This window comes from Balaenoptera borealis (genome assembly GCF_965194805.1).
Source record: "Balaenoptera borealis genome assembly, chromosome: 3".
In the NCBI taxonomy this organism is placed as follows: Eukaryota; Metazoa; Chordata; class Mammalia; order Artiodactyla; family Balaenopteridae; genus Balaenoptera; species Balaenoptera borealis.
In genome coordinates, this window is record NC_138866.1 from 173695955 (window position 1) to 173717373 (window position 21419).

At 42.0% G+C, this 21419-nt stretch overlaps 1 protein-coding gene across 33 annotated transcripts in view; it reads left to right on the forward strand.

Annotated features, from left to right (window-relative positions):
- The window catches only part of KIAA1217, a 498998-nt gene extending 483171 nt beyond the window's left edge, over positions 1–15827 (forward strand). For 16 of the 33 annotated variants that reach the window (XM_082385188.1, XM_082385190.1, XM_082385201.1 and 13 more), the window contains 6 exons: positions 6902–7021; positions 10872–10907; positions 11058–11135; positions 11248–12843; positions 13365–13487; positions 14197–15827. In XM_082385188.1, coding sequence (XP_082241314.1) covers positions 6902–7021; positions 10872–10907; positions 11058–11135; positions 11248–12843; positions 13365–13487; positions 14197–14691 — 2448 coding nt within the window. In that variant the 3' untranslated portion in view covers positions 14692–15827. Of the gene's footprint in view, positions 1–6901; positions 7022–10871; positions 10908–11057; positions 11136–11247; positions 12844–13364; positions 13698–14196 lie in introns of those variants that run through there. The other 17 variants (XM_082385206.1, XM_082385209.1, XM_082385181.1 and 14 more) reach the window with 10 other exon arrangements.
- The last annotated feature ends 5592 nt before the right edge of the window (positions 15828–21419 follow it).

Consider the following 21419-nt stretch of genomic DNA (forward strand, 5'->3'; position numbering starts at 1 on the left):
TTTTCTGACCACAGTGCTATGAGATTAGAAATCAAATACAAGGAAAAGGAAAAAAAACACATGCGGAGGCCAAACAATATGCTACTAAACAACCAATGGATCACTGAAGAAATCAGAGGAAATCAAAAAATACCTAGAAAAAACAACCCAATCCAAAAATGGGCAGAAGACCTAAATAGACATTTCTCTAAAGAAGATATACAGATTGCCAACAGACACATGAAAGAATGCTCAACATCATTAATGATTAGAGAAATGCAAATCAAAACTATGATGAGATATCATCTCACACCAGTCAGAATGGCCATCATCAAAAAATCTACAAACAGGGCTTCCCTGGTGGCGCAGTGGTTGAGAATCTGCCTGCCAATGCAGGGGACACGGGTTCGAGCCCTGGTCTGGGAAGGTCCCACATGCTGCAGAGCAACTAGGCCTGTGAGCCACAACTACTGAGCCTGCGCATCTGGAGCCTGTGCTCTGCAACAAGAGAGGCCACGATAGTGAGAGGCCCACGCACCGTGATGAAGAGTGGCCCCCACTTGCCGCAACTAGAGAAAGCCCTCGCACAGAAACGAAGATCCAACACAGCCATAAATAAATAAATAAAATGTCTCTTAAAAAAAAAAAAAAATCTACAAACAGTAAATGCTGGAGAGGGTGTGGAGAAAAGGGAACCCTCTTGCACTGTTGGTGGGAATGTAAATTGATACAGCCACTATGGAGAATAGTATGGAGGTTCCTTAAAAAGCTAAAAATAGCACTACCATATGACCCAGCGATCCCACTACTGGGCACATACCCTGAGAAAACCATAATTCAGAAAGAGTCATGTACCACAATGCTCAATGCAGCTCTATTTACAATAGCCAGGACATGGAAGCAACCTAAGTGTCCATCGACAGATGAATGGATAAAGAAGATGTGGCACATATATACAATGGAATATTACTCAGCCATAAAAAGAAATGAAATTGAGTTATTTGTAGTGAGGTGGATGGACCTTGAGTCTGTCATACAGAGTGAAGTAAGTCAGAAAGAGAAAAACAAATACTGTATGCTAACACATATATATGGAATCTAAGAAGAAAAAAAAAAGTCATGAAGAACCTAGGGGCAGGACGGGAATAAAGATACAGACCTACTAGAGAATGGACTTGAGGACACGGGGAGGGGGAAGGGTAAGCTGGGACAAAGTGAGAGAGTGGCATGGACCTATATACACTACCAAATGTAAAACCGATAGCTAGTGGGAAGCAGTCGCATAGCACAGGGAGATCAGCTCTGTGCTTTGTGACCACCTAGAGGGGTGGGATAGGGAGGTTGGGAGGGAGGGAGATGCAAGAGGGAAGAGATAAGGGGATATATGTATATGTATAGCTGATTCACTTTGTTATAAAGCAGAAACTAACACACCATTGTAAAGCAATTACACCCCAATAAAGATGTTTAAAAAAAAATGCCTAGAGACATGAAAATGAAAACAGGACAATGCAAAACCAGTTCAAAGGGGAAGTATATAGCAATATAATCTTAGCATATAGCAATATAATCTTAAGTATACAGCAATATAACCAGTTCAAAAACAATGCATAGGGGAAGTATATAGCAATATAATCTTACCTCAGGAAACAGAACTCTCAAACAACATAACCTTACACCTAAAACAACTAGAGAAAGAACAGACAAAACCCAAAGTTAGTAGAAGGAAAAAAATCATAAAGATCAGAGCAGAAATAAATGAAATAGACAAAGAAAGCAGTAGGAAAGATCAGTGAAACTAAAAGCCGGTTCTCTGAAAAGATAAACAAAATTGATAAACCTTTAGCCAGACTCATCAAGAAAAAAAGGGAGAGGGCTCAAACCAACAAAATTAGAAGTGAAAAAGGAGAAGTTACAATGGACACCACAGAAATACAAAGGATCACAAGAGATTACTACAAACAACTATATGCCAATAAAATGGACAATCTAGAAGAAATGGACAAATTCTTAGAAAGGTACAGTCTCCCAAGACTGAACCAGGAAGAATAGAAAATATGAACAGACCAATCACAAGTACTGAAATTGAAACTATGATTTTAAAACTCCCAACACACAAAAATCCAGGACCAGATAGCTTCACAGGCAATTCTATCAAACATTTAGCGAAGAGTTAACACCTGTCCTTCTCAAACTATTCCAAAAGATTGCAGAGGAAGGAACACTCCCAAACTCATTCTATGTGGCCACCATCACCCTGATACCGAAACCAGACAAAGATGTCACAAAAAAAGAAAATTACAGGCCAATATCACTGATGAACATAGATGCAAAAATCCTCAACAGAATACTAGCAAACCAAATACGACAACGCATTAAAAGGATCATACACCATGATCAAGTGGAATTTATCCCAGGGATGCAAGAATTTTTCAATATCTGCAAATCAATCAGTGTGATATACCACATTAACAAATTGAAGAATAAAAACCATGTGATCATCTCAATAGATGCAGAAAAAGCTTTCAACAAAATTCAACACCCATTTATGATAAAAACTCTCCAGAAAGTGGGCATAGAGGGAACCTTCCTCAGCATAATAAAGGCCATATATGACAAACCCACAGCTAACATACTCAACAGTGAAAAGCTGAAAGCATTTCCTCTAAGATCAGGAACAAGACAAGGATGTTCACTCTCATCACTTTTATTCAATGTAGTCTTAGAAGTCCTAGCCATGGCAATCAGGGAAGAAAAAGAAATGAAAGGAATCCAAACTGGAAAAGAAGAAGTAATACTGTCACTGTCTGTAGATGACATGACACTATACATTGAAAATCCTAAAGATGCTGCCTGAAAACTATCAGAGCTCATCGATGAATTCAGTAAAGTTGCAGGACAAAATTAATACTCAGAAATCTGTTGCATTCCTATACACTAACAATGAAAGATCAGAAAAAGAAATGAAGGAAACAATCCCATTTACCATCGCATCAAAAAGAATTAAATACCTAGAAATAAACCTACCCAAGGAGGCAAAAGACCTGTACTCTGAAAACTATAAGACGCTGATGAAAGAAATTGAAGATGACGCAAACAGATGGAAGGATATACAATTTTCTTGGATTGGAAGAATCAGTATTCTCAAAATGACTATACTACCCAAGCCAATCTACAGACTCAATGCAATCCCTATCAAACTACCAATGGCATTTTTCACAGAACAAAAAAAAATTTTTTAATTTATATGGAAACACAAAAGACCCTGAATAGTCAATGCAATCTTGAGAAAGAAAAATGGAGCTGGAGGAATCAGGCTCCCTGACTTCAGACAGTACTACAAAGCTACAGTAATCAAAACAGTTTGATACTGGCACAAAACAAGAAATATATTCAATAGATCAATGGAACAGGATAGAAAGCCCAGAAATAAACCCATGCACCTATGGTCAGTTAATCTTCGACAAAGGAGGCAAGAATATACAATGGAGAAAAGACAGCCTCTTCAATAAGTGGTACTGGGAAAACTGGACAGCTACATGTAAGAAAATGAAATTAGAACATTCTCTTACACCACACACAAAAATAAATTTTAAATGGATTAAAGACCTAAATGTAACACTGGATACTATAAAACCCCTAGAGGAAAACACAGGCAGAACACTGTGACACAAATTGTAGCAATATCTTTTTGGATTCACCTCCGAGAGTAATGAAAACAAAAACAAGAATAAACAAATGGGACCTAATTAAACTTAAAAGCTTTTGCACAGCAAAGGAAACCATAAACAAAATGAAAAGACAGCCTACAGAATGGGAGAAAATATTTGCAAATGAAGCAACCAACAAGGGATTAATCTCCAAAATATACAAACAGCTCATGAAGCTCAATATCAAAAAAAAAAAAAACCCAGCTCAATCAAAAAATGGGCAGAAACATTAAAAAGAATGAAATAATGCCTTTTGCAGCAACATGGATGGACATAGAGATTATCATATTAAGTGAAGTAAGTCACACAGAGAAAGACAAATATCATGATATCACACACACAAAATAAAATTCCAAAATCCCACCAGGGTTATTTACTGTTGCTTTCTTTCTCCAACAAGTAGTTATTTTCTTTAATTGATTAATTATTAGCGATGTCTTAATAAAGATTAATCACGTGATAGTATTTATTGTAAACTCTACATTTATTAAAAAAAAACAATGGGCAGAAGATCTAAATAGACATTTCTCCAAAGAAGACATATAGATGGCCAAAAGCACATGAAAAGATGCTCAACATTCCTAATTATTAGAGAAATGCAAATCAGAATTACAATAAGGTATCACCTCACACCAGTCAGAATGGCCATCATCAAAAAGTCTCCAAAACAATAAGTGCTGGAGATGGTATGGAGAAAAGGGAACCCTCCTACACTGTTGGTGGGAATGTAAATTAGTACAGCCACTATGGAGAACAGTATGGAGGTCCTTAAAAAACTAAAAATAGAACTACCATACTACCCAACAGTCCCACTACTGGGTATATATCTGGAGAAAACCATAATTCAAAAAGATACATGCACCCCAATGTTCATAGCAACACTATTTACAATAGCCAAGTCATGGAAGCAACCTAAATGCCCATGGATATATGAATGGATAAAGAAGATGTGGTACATATATACAATGGAATATTACTCAGCCATAAAAAAGGAATAAAATAATGCCACTTGCAGCAACATGAATGGACCTAGAGATTATCATACTAAGTGAAGTAACTAAGACAGAAAAAGACAAATACCATATGATACCACTTATACGTGGAATCAAAAAAAAAAAAAGTGATACAAATGAACTTACTTACAAAACAGCAACAGACTCACAGACTAAGAAAACAAACTTAGGGCTGCCAAAGGGAAAAGGTGGCGGCAGGGGAGGGATTAATTAGGAGTTTGGGGTTAACATATACACACTACTATATATAAAATAATCAACAAGGACCTACTGTATAGCATAGGGAACTCTACTCAATATTCTGTAATAACTTAAATGGGAAAAGAATTTGAAAAATAGGTATACATGTAACAGAGTCGCTTTGCTGTACACCTGAAACTAACACAACATTGTAAATCAATTATACTCCAATATTAAATAAAGTATGGTATAAATAATAAATAAATCATGGTATAAATAAATCATGACCTGGTTTCAAATGGATGACTAAGCACTAGATAACTTCTAATTTGTGAAAGGTGAACAAGCACTAATAAAGAAGTGAGGCTTTTAAGCTTGTGAATAATCCTGCACTAGCCCCCGAGAGAAGTAATTTTTGTTCTAGCCACTCAGAGCCCATCACTTGAGGATATTTCCCTCCATTGAAATCTAAATATCTTTGATGCTTTCTTTGACTGAAAGCTTTACAAAGGCAGAGTATCTGGCTTCTTGTTATATTATTGGTGGTCAGGTAACAGTGGTGAGTGAAGTACTCTAACCCTAAGGTAACCAAACCTCATTAGCCAGCCTGCTGCATCAGAGAGTCGGCCAGCGGCCATGCTGGAGCCTTTGCAGGCTCTCGAGTTAGACAACCCCCCCCCCCGCCCCCCAGCCGCTCTGAGGCAGGACAAGAAGCAGCTGCAGCCCCCTGAGTGTGATCGTGGAACAGCTTTCCTGCTCTGCGTCACCAGGCATCAGAAGAAACCACAGGCTCCCGAGTCCAGGGTCTAACAGCCCAACGGAAATGCCGAGTGGCTTTAGCAAGCGGAGCCCCGGGCCCCTCCAGGGCCCGCGAGGAGCGGGTGGGTGTCTAAGGAGGGAACCGGGAGCCAGCAGAGCGCCAGCAGAGCGAGGGAAGAGCAGGCCGGGGAAGGTCCCAGGCCTCCGCTCCACTAATATTTTTAAACCTGTGCTGGAATGTTCACCTGGGGAACGCATGGGGTATTCTTTGGGCCTGCAGTTATTTCCAAATGACAGTATTTGACATGAAGGAAATATGAGGCCATCAGTTGAAATTATTCACTTCAATAACTGCTCTTTAATCCTGCCTGCACATTAGAACAATTTGAGGAGTTAAAAACAAAAAATCCTACAGCCCAGAGAGTCTGATTTAATTATGCTCTGGGTGAGGCCTGGGTAACAGTATTTTTTTTCAACTGGATGTCATGTAGCCTGATTGAGAACCACCGATTTCAGGACATTTCGCTGCTTGGGTCACCGTCTCTCCTGCTCTCGCGATCATATATATTGTCACTTCTTTTCTGCCCTATAGACGCAGCAGATGCTTTCTCTCTCAGAACCGACCTCCCTCACTCAGTGTTCACAGGAGTGGCCCTGGGCTCCTATAACTACGATCCATCATTAGTTTTCAGAGACAAGTCTTCGGGGGCCAGGCAACTCCCAGGCCGCTCAGAATCCCTTGTGTGCTAAAGAGCTTGCTTCATTCTCCGTGAGAGTCAGAGGCACCCAGAGCACAGGAGCTTGTTGCTACTGCAGACAACAAATTGTGAAGGATTACTTTCCTTTTAAGGTTTAATGGTTTGCAATATCTTGTGCCCTTTTATAATGAAGAGGAAAAAAAGATAGCTTCTTCTTAATTCATTTACATATTCAGCATTTTTTAAAGGTCAAAGCCCTTTAAAAGAAGCCCTACTAAATGCAAATCAGGTTCACCCGGACAGGAAGAAGGGGCGTTCTTTTCAAAGGCTCTATCCATTTAATCTCAGCCTGGACCAGAAAATAAGGAAGCCTTTGCCCCGGGCTTTGCTGACCTGAGGTCAGATGGGGAGCCGGTTTTCAGGGCGCTGACGCCCTGGCGTGACCCGCATGTAGGACCGGGCCGGGGTCTCGACCGGGAGATCCTCTGGGTTCCCTGCCTGTTCCCTCTGACCTCCTCGCTGCACTCGGATCCCTGTTAACCTCAGTGTTTTAATTCCTTAGGCATTCCAGAAGTGTTCCTTTATGGATGTAAATTCAAACAGTCACGCTGAGCAGTCCCGGGCTGACAGTCACGTTAAAGACACTAGGCCGGGGGCCACAGCCCTACCCAAGGAGAAGAAGGTAACGTGGCAATTACACGTTGGCCGCCCGGTGGGCCGTCCTTCTTTCCTTGCTCTGACACTAATACCGCTCTGTGCTTGAGCTTCTGTACCTTCTCTTTTTTCCTCACCCTTCTTTTTTTTTTTCAACTAATGGAGACAGAGCTTGGGGCTTCACCAAAGATCTCTGGCTCAGGTTTCCTGAGCGGACGCTGTGTTCCTGTGCACAGTACACAACAGTGTATGCAGAACTCAGGCATTATCTTCCCAAACCAGAGATATACATACACCTTCCAAGATTTTCTAGAACAATGCTGGTGGAACAAATGGAAACATCAACCAAGTAGGTAGCACTTTTTCTAATTTGTAACATGTCTTCTGGACCAAAGACATCTACATTAAAAGTAGGTGAAAGCTTTAGATTCCAGGAAGAGAATACACAGCAGAGCTGTCTACCTGCCATCCACAGGTGTATCCATGGAAACAAACACACATGTATTTGCACACATGTTCGAGGAGGCCAAAAGAGTTTTTGTTGTTACTCTTAGAAATTCTCAAAGTGTACCTTCCAAGATAGTAAGTTCAGTATCGTTTTAGTGCTACTATACTTTGTGGCATTCTCATGGCTTCCAAACAGACGTCCAGGCTCTGAAACAAAGGTCACTATCATGACATAGAACTTTAAGGAGCGGAGATTAACCTGCATATTTGAACCTCAACTTCGTAAGTTGAATCTAGAGCTTTTGTGATTTTTGGAAATAGAGCCATCTTATTTAAATGAAGCCTCTGTCTAAATTTCACGGTAAAAAGCTTATCATGACCAACTCAAGTCTTAACATTTTTTGCCAGGAACTTGTATCTTAGAATTCAAAGGTTCTAGCGTCCTTTAAATAAAGTCAAACGAATCAGCCATAATATATAGCCCAGTAGTCACTCCATGTAGGTACCTCAGTCCAGGAATAAGTCAGCTCAGTGAAAGAGATACAGGATCACACAGTCCTTCAGGGGAAGCAGTCCTGGGGCTTACAGCTCTCAGCCGTGCAGACCTGCCGCAGAGGCTGACCTGCTCCTCCCTGGCTCCCGGCCATCCCACAGCCCTCGTGTAAACTCCGCCTGCCACGGATCTGGCAGGTGAAGCTGTTAACCAGGTGATGGGGATGGGGGCTCTCTAGGCACGGGAGAGATTAGGAGATTGTCTTGATAAATCCTTCTTGTGAGGGAAACCTCCTGTTAATGGGAATTGAAACCATGATCATCACACTGGAAATAATGTTGCTTCTTCAGTCTGTGGACTTTCCTTCTGTGGCCTTATTAAAGCCAATTCACAGAAGGTCCTGGCGGGTCCTGAGTTATGTGCTGTACTTGGGCCAGTGTGACCGTTTCTTTTGAACACTGACCCGGAGCTTCTCGAAGATCCCTCTGGAGACAATCATCATCTCACTGTAGAATTTTGCTAATTTGCTAAAAAGCTGCATGGGATTTCTTGCCCTGCAATTAGAAATCCATATTCCATCGATCACACTGATCTCAATCAAGGGTCCATCAGATACTAAGCAGGTCTGTACTGAGTGCCCAACACCATGGCATTAAACACTAGGTTTAATTACAGATGCTTTTTCTGGATAATTATACTCAGTAGACTGATCTACTTCATAATAACCGTGACTATCAGACTTGTCCCCAAATTATTGTCATTATTAACCTCTTCCTGGGCTGTTCATCTACCCTTCTATAACTCAAATGTTTCTTAAAGTTTCTTTCCTCTTATTATGAAGTGCTAGCCTAGTACTTACTTTTATGCAATTTTTCTATAACTTATGTTTCTAATTTTGGTTTCTTGCCCAAATGCATGTGGTCCCTGCTTCACCAGTTGTCTGAACAACCCAAATCTCGGGGCTCCAAAACAGATATTAATGAGGCTTAATTACCTTTCCTGCAGAGTCTTGACTATCTAAGACTACCTAAGGTATCGTTGTGAGATTACATGACCGTGAACAAGTTACCCTGGACAAAGTTGATGCACTTACTTTGATCCATGCCTTCATTTTTCTAGCCCAGTGCCAAAAATGCCAGGTCATGTGAAACGTACACTTGACATCTTTATCTTAGTGACTTTCCATTGGAGGATTCCTGCTACTAGATCTGTTTTAAAATAACATATATTGCTGGGTGGCATTTGAAATATTTAACAATGGGTATGACACGGGCCCTGGCCAATCAGAACAGATGTCAGCCCCAACCCCCCAATAAATGAGACCAGCAGAAGAGCAGCCCCGCAGATGCCAAGTCCTCCTTTGACTCAAGGGTAAAGTCGCACTCAGGTCCTAGCACGATATGCTGACTCCCTGTTTGGAGCTGAAACCTCATTTATTTTTCTTCTTGCAACTTTTACTTGATGCATTAGTTGTTGATTCCAAATTTAAAATCCCACCAAAGAGATTATATTGTTCCACTGTAGCAGCTGAATCTCGTTGCTCTTGTTTGGGGCCTGATGCGGCTGAGGGGAAGTTAAACAGGAGGTGTTTGGTGGCTATGCACCTTGGATCCTGTGCCATATTTCCATGTGATTAATACTGACTTTGTTGTCTCTGTGCGTTATTGCTTGAATGTGTACAGACATTCTTTCTGGTTTTAAGCAGGCAGTAGGATCGCTCTAGGCTGTCTTTGGTGGGGCCTGGGTTCTTGCGCTTCGTTATGTTGTCACTGCTTTAACCCAACAGCCTTCTTGGGATCGTGTCCCATCCTGTTCTAATCACCTCTTCCTCTTGGGCTTCTACAGCAAGAAGAAAGGGCAGCAGTGCCTTGGAAGTGACAAGGCATGGCTAGTGGTAGCATGGTGGCAGGGCCCGAGGCTACCGATACACCCATGCCTGGTGGAGCATTCTCCATACCCGGTTCTCACTGCTGGGTTCTTACCTTCTGAATCTTGGTGAGAACCTCAGAAGTGCATCTTTCCTCTGCATCAGAGCACACAGAGAATCAAAGCTGAATCACGTAGTTAAAATATTGTACCTAATTACCTATTTGGTATAAATACCCAGAAATGAGAATTGAAATTTCTAGGTCAAACAGAAACCATTTTAAAGGGTTTTGATTTGTTTGTACCACCAAAGGGCCAAGCAGAAAAACTGTAGAGTACCCAGATCTTCATGGATGAAAGCTAGAGTCTTTGTTAATGGGTATTATATTAAAAATTCTTGTCTCTTCAAGAAAAAAGCTGAATCATGACGTCACAGTCGCCACTTGAGCCTCAAATGTCTGCTTTGTAGATGTTTACATGACATCTTGGCGGCATGGGGAGCGCTGTCACTCTGAATTGGGATTTGATCATCTTGGCTACGATGAGTTTGAAGGTTATTTTGACACTTTACTTGGCAAGTTTAAGTACAAACTGCAAGTATGTTTTCAAATCTGTGATTTGACCAGGGAAAAATGGGTTTTTTTTTTTCATCTCAGAGTACCATACCCAAGCAATGCAGAGTCGTTATAGGACAATCCCCAAACAAGAAGCAGAGATGAGACTGAAATATGAAATAACTAGTTGGCAGAGACGTGAAAACTTTCCTGGTCTAGTTCCTTGGTTTATAAGCAAGGAAACTGAGGCCCAAGGAAGTGAAATGACTTGCCTAAAATAACACAGTGAAGTGGCAGATCTGGGTTAGAATCAGAATCTGCCTGCTCATGTATTGTGCTTTCTACGATGCCATGCCACTCTTCTGGTTTTAGAGTCGGCTAAGCTCACAATCAGATGTTGGAAAGAGGAGGCGTTGGTCCAGAACTGGTCCCTTTATTCTCTTAACTGCTCCTCCCACCAAAATTTGAACTCCTTGAAATATTTTGCTAATTGAGATTTTCATCTTGTGCAAACACAGGGCATTTTTGGAAGTTGGAGAACCAAGCCACCCAAGGTAAACAGAGCTGTAGGCTTTGGACTGGTGTGTAACGAATGTGCTTGGCCCGCGTGTTTTGGGCGTGTAATTAAAGAAACAGTCTAGCTGTAGTCCACTTTGGGGGGGGTGTGGTTTTGTGGAGTAACATGTCCTACACTATTCTACCAGAATTTGGAATTTTTCCACGAAGACGTACGGAAATCTGATGTTGAATATGAAAATGGCCCCCAAATGGAATCCTGGAAGGTGAGTCCACCAGATCTGTGTTCCAACTGATACCATGCAGATTAATTCCCTTCCTTTGCAGATCCATTTCTGATCACTATGTGTGGTTTCCCTCCTCCACTCTCCCTCCCAGGTTACCGCAGGGGCTCCCATACCTAGTGACCATCCTAAGTGGGAAAGAGGAATGGAGAATAGTATTTCTGATGCAGCAAGAACATCAGAATACAAAACTGACATCTTAATGAAGGAAAGTTCCATATCCACTAAGAGTTTACTTAGAGACGGTAGAAACTATTCCCAGAAAAATGTGTCTAGGGTCAATTCTAGTTTCTCTGGCGTTAGTTCATTAGAAGATGAAATCAACAAAGGACCTAAAATCTCAGGGCTGCTGTACCCTGTATCTGACACTGAGAATCAGAAGATGAATTATGGGACGACAAAGGGGGTGAGTCAGCAAGGACAAGAAAATACAGATAAGTGTCACCTTCCCTCTCCCACTAGATCAACCGAATCGACTATTCGTGATGTCAAAACTCAAGACCGAGAGGTTCCCATGACAGAGTTTGGCCAAGTTGTCCTAAGACCGAAGGGAGCGAGGCATGCTAACGTGATGCCTGATGAGGATGGGGAGTCAACACCAGGTTCTCCCACTGAGGAGAATGCAACCACCGACAACATTGCCTTCATGATCACCAAAACCGCGGTCCAAGTTCTCTCCAGCGGAGAGGTCCGCGATATAGTGAGCAAACAGGGGGAAGATGTACAGACGGTCAACATTGACGCCAAAAAAGAGACAACTTCCCAGCAAGAAGGCACGGACAATGAAGAGCCGGTCGTGTGCCTGGACAAGAAACCCGTGATCATCATCTTTGATGAACCCATGGACATCCGGTCCGCATACAAGAGACTTTCAACCATATTTGAGGAATGCGATGAGGAACTGGAGAGAATGATGACAGAGGAAAAGATAGAGGAAGAGGAGGAGAGTGGAGATACTGTGGTCCAGAATAACACTTCCCAAAAGCTTCCTAAGGAGGGGGCCTCGGGCAACCTCGGAGCAGGGCGGGAGGCTGAGAGTAAATTCCAGCCACACTTCCTTTCAGCGGAGACCGGAATGTCAGGAGGACAGGAAGTGAATAAAACCGAGCAGAGCAAGTTCAACCAAGCCGATTCTCCAAGTTCAGAAAGCCAGGGTGACACGACCGATGACCAGTTTGAAAACCCCAAGAAAAAGTTCAAATTCAAATTCCCGAAAAAGCAGCTCGCCGCTCTCACGCAAGCCATTCGCACGGGAACCAAGACGGGGAAGAAGACGTTGCAGGTGGTGGTCTATGAAGAGGAGGAAGAGGACGGCACTTTGAAGCAGCACAGAGAAGCCAAGCGATTCGAGATCAGTGGGTCTCAATCCGAAGACACCCCTAAAAGTATGCTCAGGAGACTAGGGCAGCCCAGTCTGGAGAGCACAGCTCCGATTTCGAGAACTGATGAAATCAGAAAAAACACCTACAGAACGCTGGACAGCCTGGAGCAGACCATCAAACAGCTGGAAAACACGATCAGTGAGATGAGTCCCAAAGCCCTAGGTGATACCTCGTGTTCCTCCAACAGACAGTCTGTTGCAAGCTCGTCCCACATGGCCCAGGAGGCCTGTCCCCAGTCCTTGGTAGTCCTGGATGAAGCTCCCACTGCCCTAGAGCCCCCCTCGTCTGTACCTTCAGCTTCACGTAAGGTATCTTGGTCTGATGGAAAATGAAAAGAGCCAGCTGCTTTCTTAAATCTGCCATAATCACCATTAGCGAAAGGTGTCTTGTGATTTACTTGCTTCCTTTCAGGTGGCTCGTTTTGTTTTGTTTCGTTGTCTGTTCGCAATGATCCTTTCTCTCACACTTTCTCCCTCGCCTTCAGAACAACAACAACTAGGTGTCTAACAGCTAATTGATTCTGTTTTTACCTCTGTTGCTGACTGGTGTTGGGAAAACCGCAAGGATGCTGGGTCAGCCATTTGCCGTTGAAGTGATTGCTCTGATACTCACATTAAAATCCGTTTGATCAGTAGTGGAGCAGTGTTATTCTGTTTGATTCTTCGAATTAACCCCAGTGGTGTCTCCTGATGTCCGTCTCCTAGATCTGTCCTGCATGTAGGGCTGTGGCTTCTCACGTTGAGCTTCTCTGCGCACAGTGGGGCGGCCTCGGGGATAAGCCACTCACACGTGTCCTCTCTCTCCCCCCTCTCACTGCTCCTCCCCACAGGGCTCCACTGGAACCCCTCAGACGAGCAGGATGCCGATTCCCATGAGTTCCAAGAACAGACCCAGCAGCCTGGACAAACCTGGCAAGCAGTCCAAACTGCAGGATCCCCGCCAATATCGTCAGGTAGTTTTACCTTAAACCCAATATTGGATGGACACTCTTGCGCTTAAGAAGCAAGTCACTGACTTAGTTTATACCAAATATTGCATTTTTCTTTGTAAGATACGGTTTACGTAGACATCCTGGATCTGAGGGCATGAAGAGAGTCTAAAAGCCTCTGTTGAATTTCTCACCACTCTTTTGCATGCTCGCAATAAAACATCTTTTACTGTGTGACTCTAAAGTTGACCTGTTAACACCAGGTGGCAGGCCAGGTGGCTTTCCTTGGGGGAGTGTAGTGGTTCATCAGAACACCTTGGGAAACCGAGACAGACAAAGCTGCCCTGAAAGTCGCCAGCACTAACGTGTACGTGGACGGCGTCGCACTAGAGGTGCATTAACAGCCCGTCACGATGCCTCACCCCCGCCCCAGTAACAGCCCTCACGCAACCCTCACGTCTCCACCCAGCACCCGGAGACGGTAGTAGAATGATGTGCCTGTTCTCACAGATGCCCTGCTTCCTTCTTCCCTGTTCTGTGCATCCTCTGCTCTGCACTTTGGGGGTTTCTCCCAGGTCCGGTACAGCACGACAAGACTTAGCTCAGGCCTTGAACTGGTTTGGTTTGGTGTCTTTGATTTAATGATTCTCAGAAGGGCTGTGTTGCCAGACCCTGTGGACTGATGGTGTTACCAGCTTTCTGACAGACTGTCTCCCGCCATCTTTATTTGCAGGCTAATGGAAGTGCTAAGAAAGCTGGTGGGGAATGTAAGCCTACTCTCCCCTCCTTGCCTGCTTCTAAGATTCCAGCCCTTTCTCCCAGCTCTGGGAAAAGCAGTTCCCTGCCTTCTTCTAGTGGTGACAGCTCTAACTTCCCTAATCCACCCACTACTAAACCATCGGTTCCTTCTAACCCTCTCAGCCCCCAAACAGGACGATCTGCTCCCTCTGCCTCCCTCATCCCCTCTGTCTCTAATGGCTCCTTAAAGTTTCAGAGCCCCGCTCATACAGGTAAAGGTCACCATCTCTCATTCTCACTGCAGACTCAGAATGGCCGAGCAGCCCCTCCTTCCTTCTCCTCCTCCCCGCCCTCCCCTGCCCCCCCAGCTTCACTGAATCAAGGTGCCAAGAGCATCAGGACCATCCACACTCCTAGCCTCACCAGCTACAAGGCACAGAACGGAAGTTCAAGCAAAGCCACCCCATCCACAGCAAAGGAAACCTCTTAAAGGCCAAATCCTATTAGGCACAAGTCGGAGTTACATTTAAGAAAAAAAAAAATTTTTTTTAACAGTCTTCGACAAGTGTTTTCACAAGAGAATGTAACGTATTGCTGTACTGTTTGAGGTTTAATGCTAAGTATGTGCTAAATACTGGATTAATAGATTTCAGTAAAGCTTGTTTGTTCTTTTACTTTGTTGCTGTTATAATTACATAGTGTTTACTGTCTCTATTCAATACCTGTTAAATGAAGTAAGCATGTGTTACCAAAACAGAGTATGGCAGGAGAGAAGGGTGTGGTGAGACAAGAAAAAAAATGTATTAAGCATGTAAAACATGTATGATTCCAGAATTTTAGTATGTTTTGTATAAAAATATTTTTCATTACGGAGACTAGACGTGAACAGAGAAATACACAAGTGTGACTATACAAATTGTAAAACAGATACTATAATATTTCCTTTTATTTTAGTGTTATTTAGCTTTATTACAGATTTCTATTTTTGTCAAAACTTCATGGTTCCTTTCGAGATCTTTTTTGCCAAAACATTTTGATACTGTAGCATTGTACATTTGAAAGTAGTGTGCTAGACAATAAGCCAATGAACTTCTACACAAGCCAACAAGAGGCACATGTAGAAGGCAATTATCAACCCTACTGCACTGCCATGAAAATTATGTATAATAATTTGCCGGCCCAAGCAAGCTAGTTTTGTTCTGTTTCTTTTTCCTCTTTTCTAACATATTGGGATTCTCTAGTTGTTTTCTTTGCAGTATCTAAATCCTTCCTTTGTTTTCTGAGACCTGGTAACCCACACTATTGCATTGTGGATTCTAGAATGTACACTTCTGTACGGTTCTGTAAACTCATCAATTTTTGTAAATATATAAATAGACACCAAAAATACTGTATGTGACAGCACATAGAGTAGTTTTCCCACACCAAAGTTAATTTTTATGCATGCTTTAAAAATATATCTTGGGATGGGCAGAAATGGAACTTCCTGGACATTTTTAAAAAGCAACAAGTTTGCACAGCTAGAGTGTTTTTGTAAATAAATGTATTTGTATAACACAGTTATGTAATATACAGAACTATAAGCAGAGACTTTGCAAAACTAAATAAAGGGCTGCATGCTTATTATTTTTTGTACCTTGTCCCTATAACTACTTCCTAGTCAAAGAACAAACGTAACCGTTACCAAGTTAAAAGGTTTTGGCTTTGCGGGCATGGTAAGTAAACATGTAACCAGATGCAAACTGCTTTTCTGAAAGTTCTGCTTTTCTTTTTTTCTTTTTTTTTTTTTTAACATCTCTATTGGAGTATAATTGCTTTACAACGGTGTGTTAGTTTCTGCTGTACAACAAAGTGAATCAGCTATATGTATATGTATCCCCTCCCTCTTGCATCTCCCTCCCACCCTCCCTATCCCACCCCTCTAGTTGGTCACAAAGCACCGAGCTGATCTCCCTGTGCTATGCAGCTGCTTCCCACTAGCTATCTGTTTTACGTTTGGTAGTGTATATATGTCCATGCCACTCTCTCACTTTGTCCCAGCTTACCCTTCGCCCTCCCCGTGTCCTCAAGTCCATTCTCTAGTAGGTCTGCATCTTTATTCCCATCTTGCCCCTAGGTTCCTCATGACCATTTTTTTTTTTTTTTTTTTTTTAGATTCCATATATACGTGTTAGCATGTGGTATTTGTTTTTCTCTTTATGACTTACTTCACTCTGTATGACAGTCTCTAGGGCCATCCACCTCCCTACCAATAACTCAGTTTCGTTCCTTTTTATGGCTGAGTAATATTCCATTGTATACATGTGCCACATCTTCTTTATCCATTCATCTGTTGATGGAAACCCATGCACATATGGTCACCTTATCTTTGATAAAGGAGGCAAGAATATACAGTAGAGAAAAGACAGCCTCTTCAATAAGTGGTGCTGGGAAAACTGGACAGCTACATGTAAAAGAATGAAATTAGAACACTCCCTAACACCATACACAAAAATAAACTCAAAATGGATTAAAGAACTAAATGTAAGACCAGACACCATCAAACTCTCAGAGGAAAACATAGGCAGAACACTCTATGACACAAATCACAGCAAGATCCTTTTTGACCCACCTCCTAGAGTAATGAAAATAAAAATAAACAAATGGGACCTAATGAAACTTATAAGCTTTTGCACAGCAAAGGAAACCATAAGACGAAAAGACAACCCTCAGAATGGGAGAAAATATTTGCAAATGAAGCAACTGACTAAGGATTAATCTCCAAAATTTACAAGCAGCTCATGCAGCTCAATATCAAAAAAACAAACAACCCAATCCAAAAATGGGCAGAAGACCTAAATAGACATTTCTCCAAAGAAGATATACAGATTGCCAACAGACACATGAAAGAATGCTCAACATCATTAATCATTAGAGAAATGCAAATCAAAACTACAATGAGATATCATCTCACACCGGTCAGAATGGCCATCATCAAAAAATCTACAAACAGTAAATGCTGGAGAGGGTGTGGAGAAAAGGGAACGCTCTTGCACTGTTGGTGGGAATGTAAATTGATACAGCCACTCTGGAGAACAGTATGGGGGTTCCTTAAAAAACTAAAAATAGAACTACCATACGACCCAGCAATCCCACTACTGGGCATATACCCTGAGAAAACCATAATTCAAAAAGAGTCATGTGGGCTTCCCCGGTGGCGCAGTGGTTGAGAATCTGCCTGCTAATGCAGGGGACACGGGTTCGAGCCCTGGTCTGGGAAGATCCCACATGCCACGGAGCAACTAGGCCCGTGCGCCACAATTACTGAGCCTGCGCGTCTGGAGCCTGTGCTCCGCAACAGGAGAGGCCACGATAGTGAGAGGCCCGCGCACCACGATGAAGAGTGGCCCGCGCTTGCCACAACTAGAGAAAGCCCACGCACAGAAACGAAGACCCAACACAGCCAAAATAAATAAATAAATAAATAAAATTTAAAAAAAAAAAAGAGTCATGTACCAAAATGTTCATTGCAGCACTATTTACAATTGCCAGGACATGGAAGCAACCTAAGCGCTGCTTTTCTGAAAGCTCTGGGGTGATGCATGGTGAGTTCCTGATAAATTCATCGCAAGTATGGTGCCTTCCCGTGTAACCTCCTGACCCTCTTCTCCATGGCTTAGCAAGGTTTGGCTGACAGCAAGCAAACCACATACAGTTTCCACCACCCCCATTTACCAGACAGACTCTTATTACTTTCTTTTTTTAATTTCCAGTATTAGTAAAGTAGAAATAAAATGCCTTTATCACTAGGTTTTTTTGTTTTTGTTTTTTTGAGTTCTCAATTTTAAAAAATATTGTTGGTCTAGAGGGAAATATGCTAGCTAACATTACACTATATGTATTCATTTAAAAAATCAGGAGAAAAGCTAGTGAAAATAATACCAAGATTATGAATTGACTGTAAGAAATCTCAGGAACCTGCTTACCATTATCTTTTGCCCCCTCCCAATATTTAACTTGACTTGATGTAAAGTACAAATATTACTATTACTTTAGCAACTGATTTTTTTTTTAATTTATTTAGTTTTTTTATTTTTTGGCTGCATTGGGTCTTCGTTGCTGCACACGGGCTTACTCTAGTTGCGGTGAGCAGGGGCTACTCTTCGTTGCGGTGCACGGGCTTCTCATTGCGGTGGCTTCTCTTTGTTGTGGAACACGGGCTCTAGGCACGCAGGCTCAGTAGTTGTGGCGCGGGGGCTCTAGAGCACAGGCTCAGTAGTTGTGGCACATGGGCTTAGTTTCTCCGCGGCGTGTGGGATCTTCCCAGACCAGGGCTTGAACCCTTGTCCCCTGCACTGGCAGGTGGATTCTTAACCACTGCGCCACCAGGGAAGCCCAGCACCTGATTGTTAATGTGCTCAAACTTCAGGTTTACTGAGCTGGGATGCCTTCACCAGTAATATGTTAGTATGTCTCTACTCATTATATTAATTGTAATCACATATTTCAGGGCACACTCAGGAAAGTCATTATCTTTTTTGCCCCCTTTTTTGTCCAGTTTTATTGTGATATAATTGACATATAGTGCTGTATAAGTTTAAGGTGTACAGCGTAATGATCTGACTTACGTACATCATGAAATGATGAGCACTATAAGTTTAGTGTCCAAAGAAGACATACAGATGGCCAATAGGCACATGAAAAGATGCTCAACATCACTAAAAGAGAAATGCAAATCAAAACTACAATGACGTACCACCTCACACCAGTCAGAATGACCATCATGAAAAAGTCTACAAATAACAAATGCTGGAGGGGGTGTGGAAAAAAGGGAACTCTCTTACACTGTTGGTGGGAATGTAAATTGGAGTAGCCACTATGGAAAACAATATGGAGGTTCCTCAAAAAACTAAAAATAGAGTTGCCATATGATCCAGCAGTCCCACTCCTGGGCATATATCCGGACAAAACTATTATCTGAAAAGATATGTGCACCCCTACATTCATAGCAACACTATTTACAATAGCCAAGACATGGAAACAACCTAAATGTCCATCGACAGATGAATGATAAAGAAAATGTGGTACATACATACAATGGAGTATTACTCAGCCATCAAAAAAGGATGAAATGATGCCATTTGCAGCAACATGGATAGGCCTAGAGATTATCATACTAAGTGAAGTAACTCAGAAAAATACCTTATGATATCACTTATATGTGGAATCTAAAATATGACACAAACCAACATATCTATGAAACAAAAACAGACTCACAGATATAGAGAACAGACTTGTGGTTGCCAAGGGGGAGGGTAGGATTGGGAGTTTGGGATTAGTAGAGGCAAACTATTATATATAGGATGGATAAACAACAAGGTCCTAGTGTATAGCACAGGGAACTATATTCAATATCCTATGACAAACCATAATGGAAAAGAATATATATATGTATGTATAACTGAGTCACTTTGCTGTACAGAAGAAATTAACACGACATTGTAAATCAACTATACTTCAATAAAATTTTTTAAAAATTTAAAAAATAAGTTTAGTGAAAATCCATCGTCTCATATAGATACAAAATTAAAGCAATAGGAAGCCATTATCTTATACTTTTTAGGTATAAAAGGTTCCAACATTTCAATCATGTCCCATAATCTCAACTATATTATATAAATTATAATGTATATATTACAATGTATACATAAAATATAGCTAAAATATATACACAAGCTAGCTGTTCATGTCAGTTTATTTGCTCCTGTGTGTAGACAAGCTGAGAATTCTTTGTGAGAAGGTATACAAAGTTTTCAGTTGACCTTCAGACTTACCAGAGCTCTGGCCAGGATGATGGTCAGTTTCAGCCAGTGTAATAAAGACTGGAGCATGTTCACCAGGTAAGGAAAAGCATGGCTCCAGCATTACCTTGCCCAAGACCCAGCCAAGCACTGCCTGCCTCCAACACCATACACAAAAGTAAACTCTAAATGGATTAGAGACCTAAATGTAAGACCGGACACTACAAAACTCTTAGAGGAAAACATAGGCAGAACACTCTTTGACATGAATCGCAGCAAGATCTTTTTTGACCCACCTCCTAGAGTAATGAAAATAAAAACAAAAATAAATAAATGGGGGGCTTCCCTGGTGGCGCAGTGGTTGAGAATCTGCCTGCTAATGCAGGGGACATGGGTTCGAGCCCTGGTCTGGGAAGATCCCACATGCCGCGGAGCAACTGGGCCCGTGAGCTACAACTGCTGAGCCTGCGCGTCTGGAGCCTGTGCTCCGCAACAAGAGAGGCCGCGACAGTGAGAGGCCCGCGCACCGCGATGAAGAGTGGCCCCTGCTTGCTGCAACCTGAGAAAGCTCTAGCACAGAAACAAAGACCCAACATAGCAATCAATCAATCAATCAATCTAAAAAAATAATAATAATAAAATAAATAAATAAATAAATAAATAAATAAATGGGACCTAATGAAACTTAAAAGCTTTTGCACAGCAAAGGAAACCATAAACAAGACAAAAAGACAACCCTCAGAATGGGAGAAAATATTTGCAAATGAAGCAATGGACAAAGGATTAATCTCCAAAATATACAAACAGCTCATGCAGCTCAATATCAAAAAAACAACCCAATCAAAAAATGGGTGGAAGACCTAAATAGACATTCCTCCAAAGAAGACATACAGATGACCAACAAACACGTGAAAAGATGCTCAACATCACTAATTATTAGAGAAATGCAAATCAAAACTACAATGAGGTATCACCTCACACCAGTCAGAATGGCCATCACCAAAAAATCTACAAACGATAAATGCTGGAGAGGGTGTGAAGAAAACGGAACCCTCTTGCACTGTTGGTGGGAATGTAAATTGATACAGTCACTATGGAGAACAGTATGGAGTTTCCTTAAAAAACTAAAAATAGGGGCTTCCCTGGTGGCGCAGTGGTTGAGAATCTGCCTGCTAATGCAGGGGACACGGGTTCGAGCCCTGGTCTGGGAAGATCCCACATGCCGCGGAGCAACTGGGCCCGTGAGCCACAACTACTGAGCCTACGCGTCTGGAGCCTGTGCTCCGCAACAAGAGAGGCCGCGATAGTGAGAGGCCCGCACACCATGATGAAGAGTGGCCCCCGCTTGCCACAACTAGAGAAAGCCCTCGCACAGAAATGAAGACCCAATACAGCCCAAAAAAATTAATTAATTAATTAAAAAAAAAAAAAACCTAAA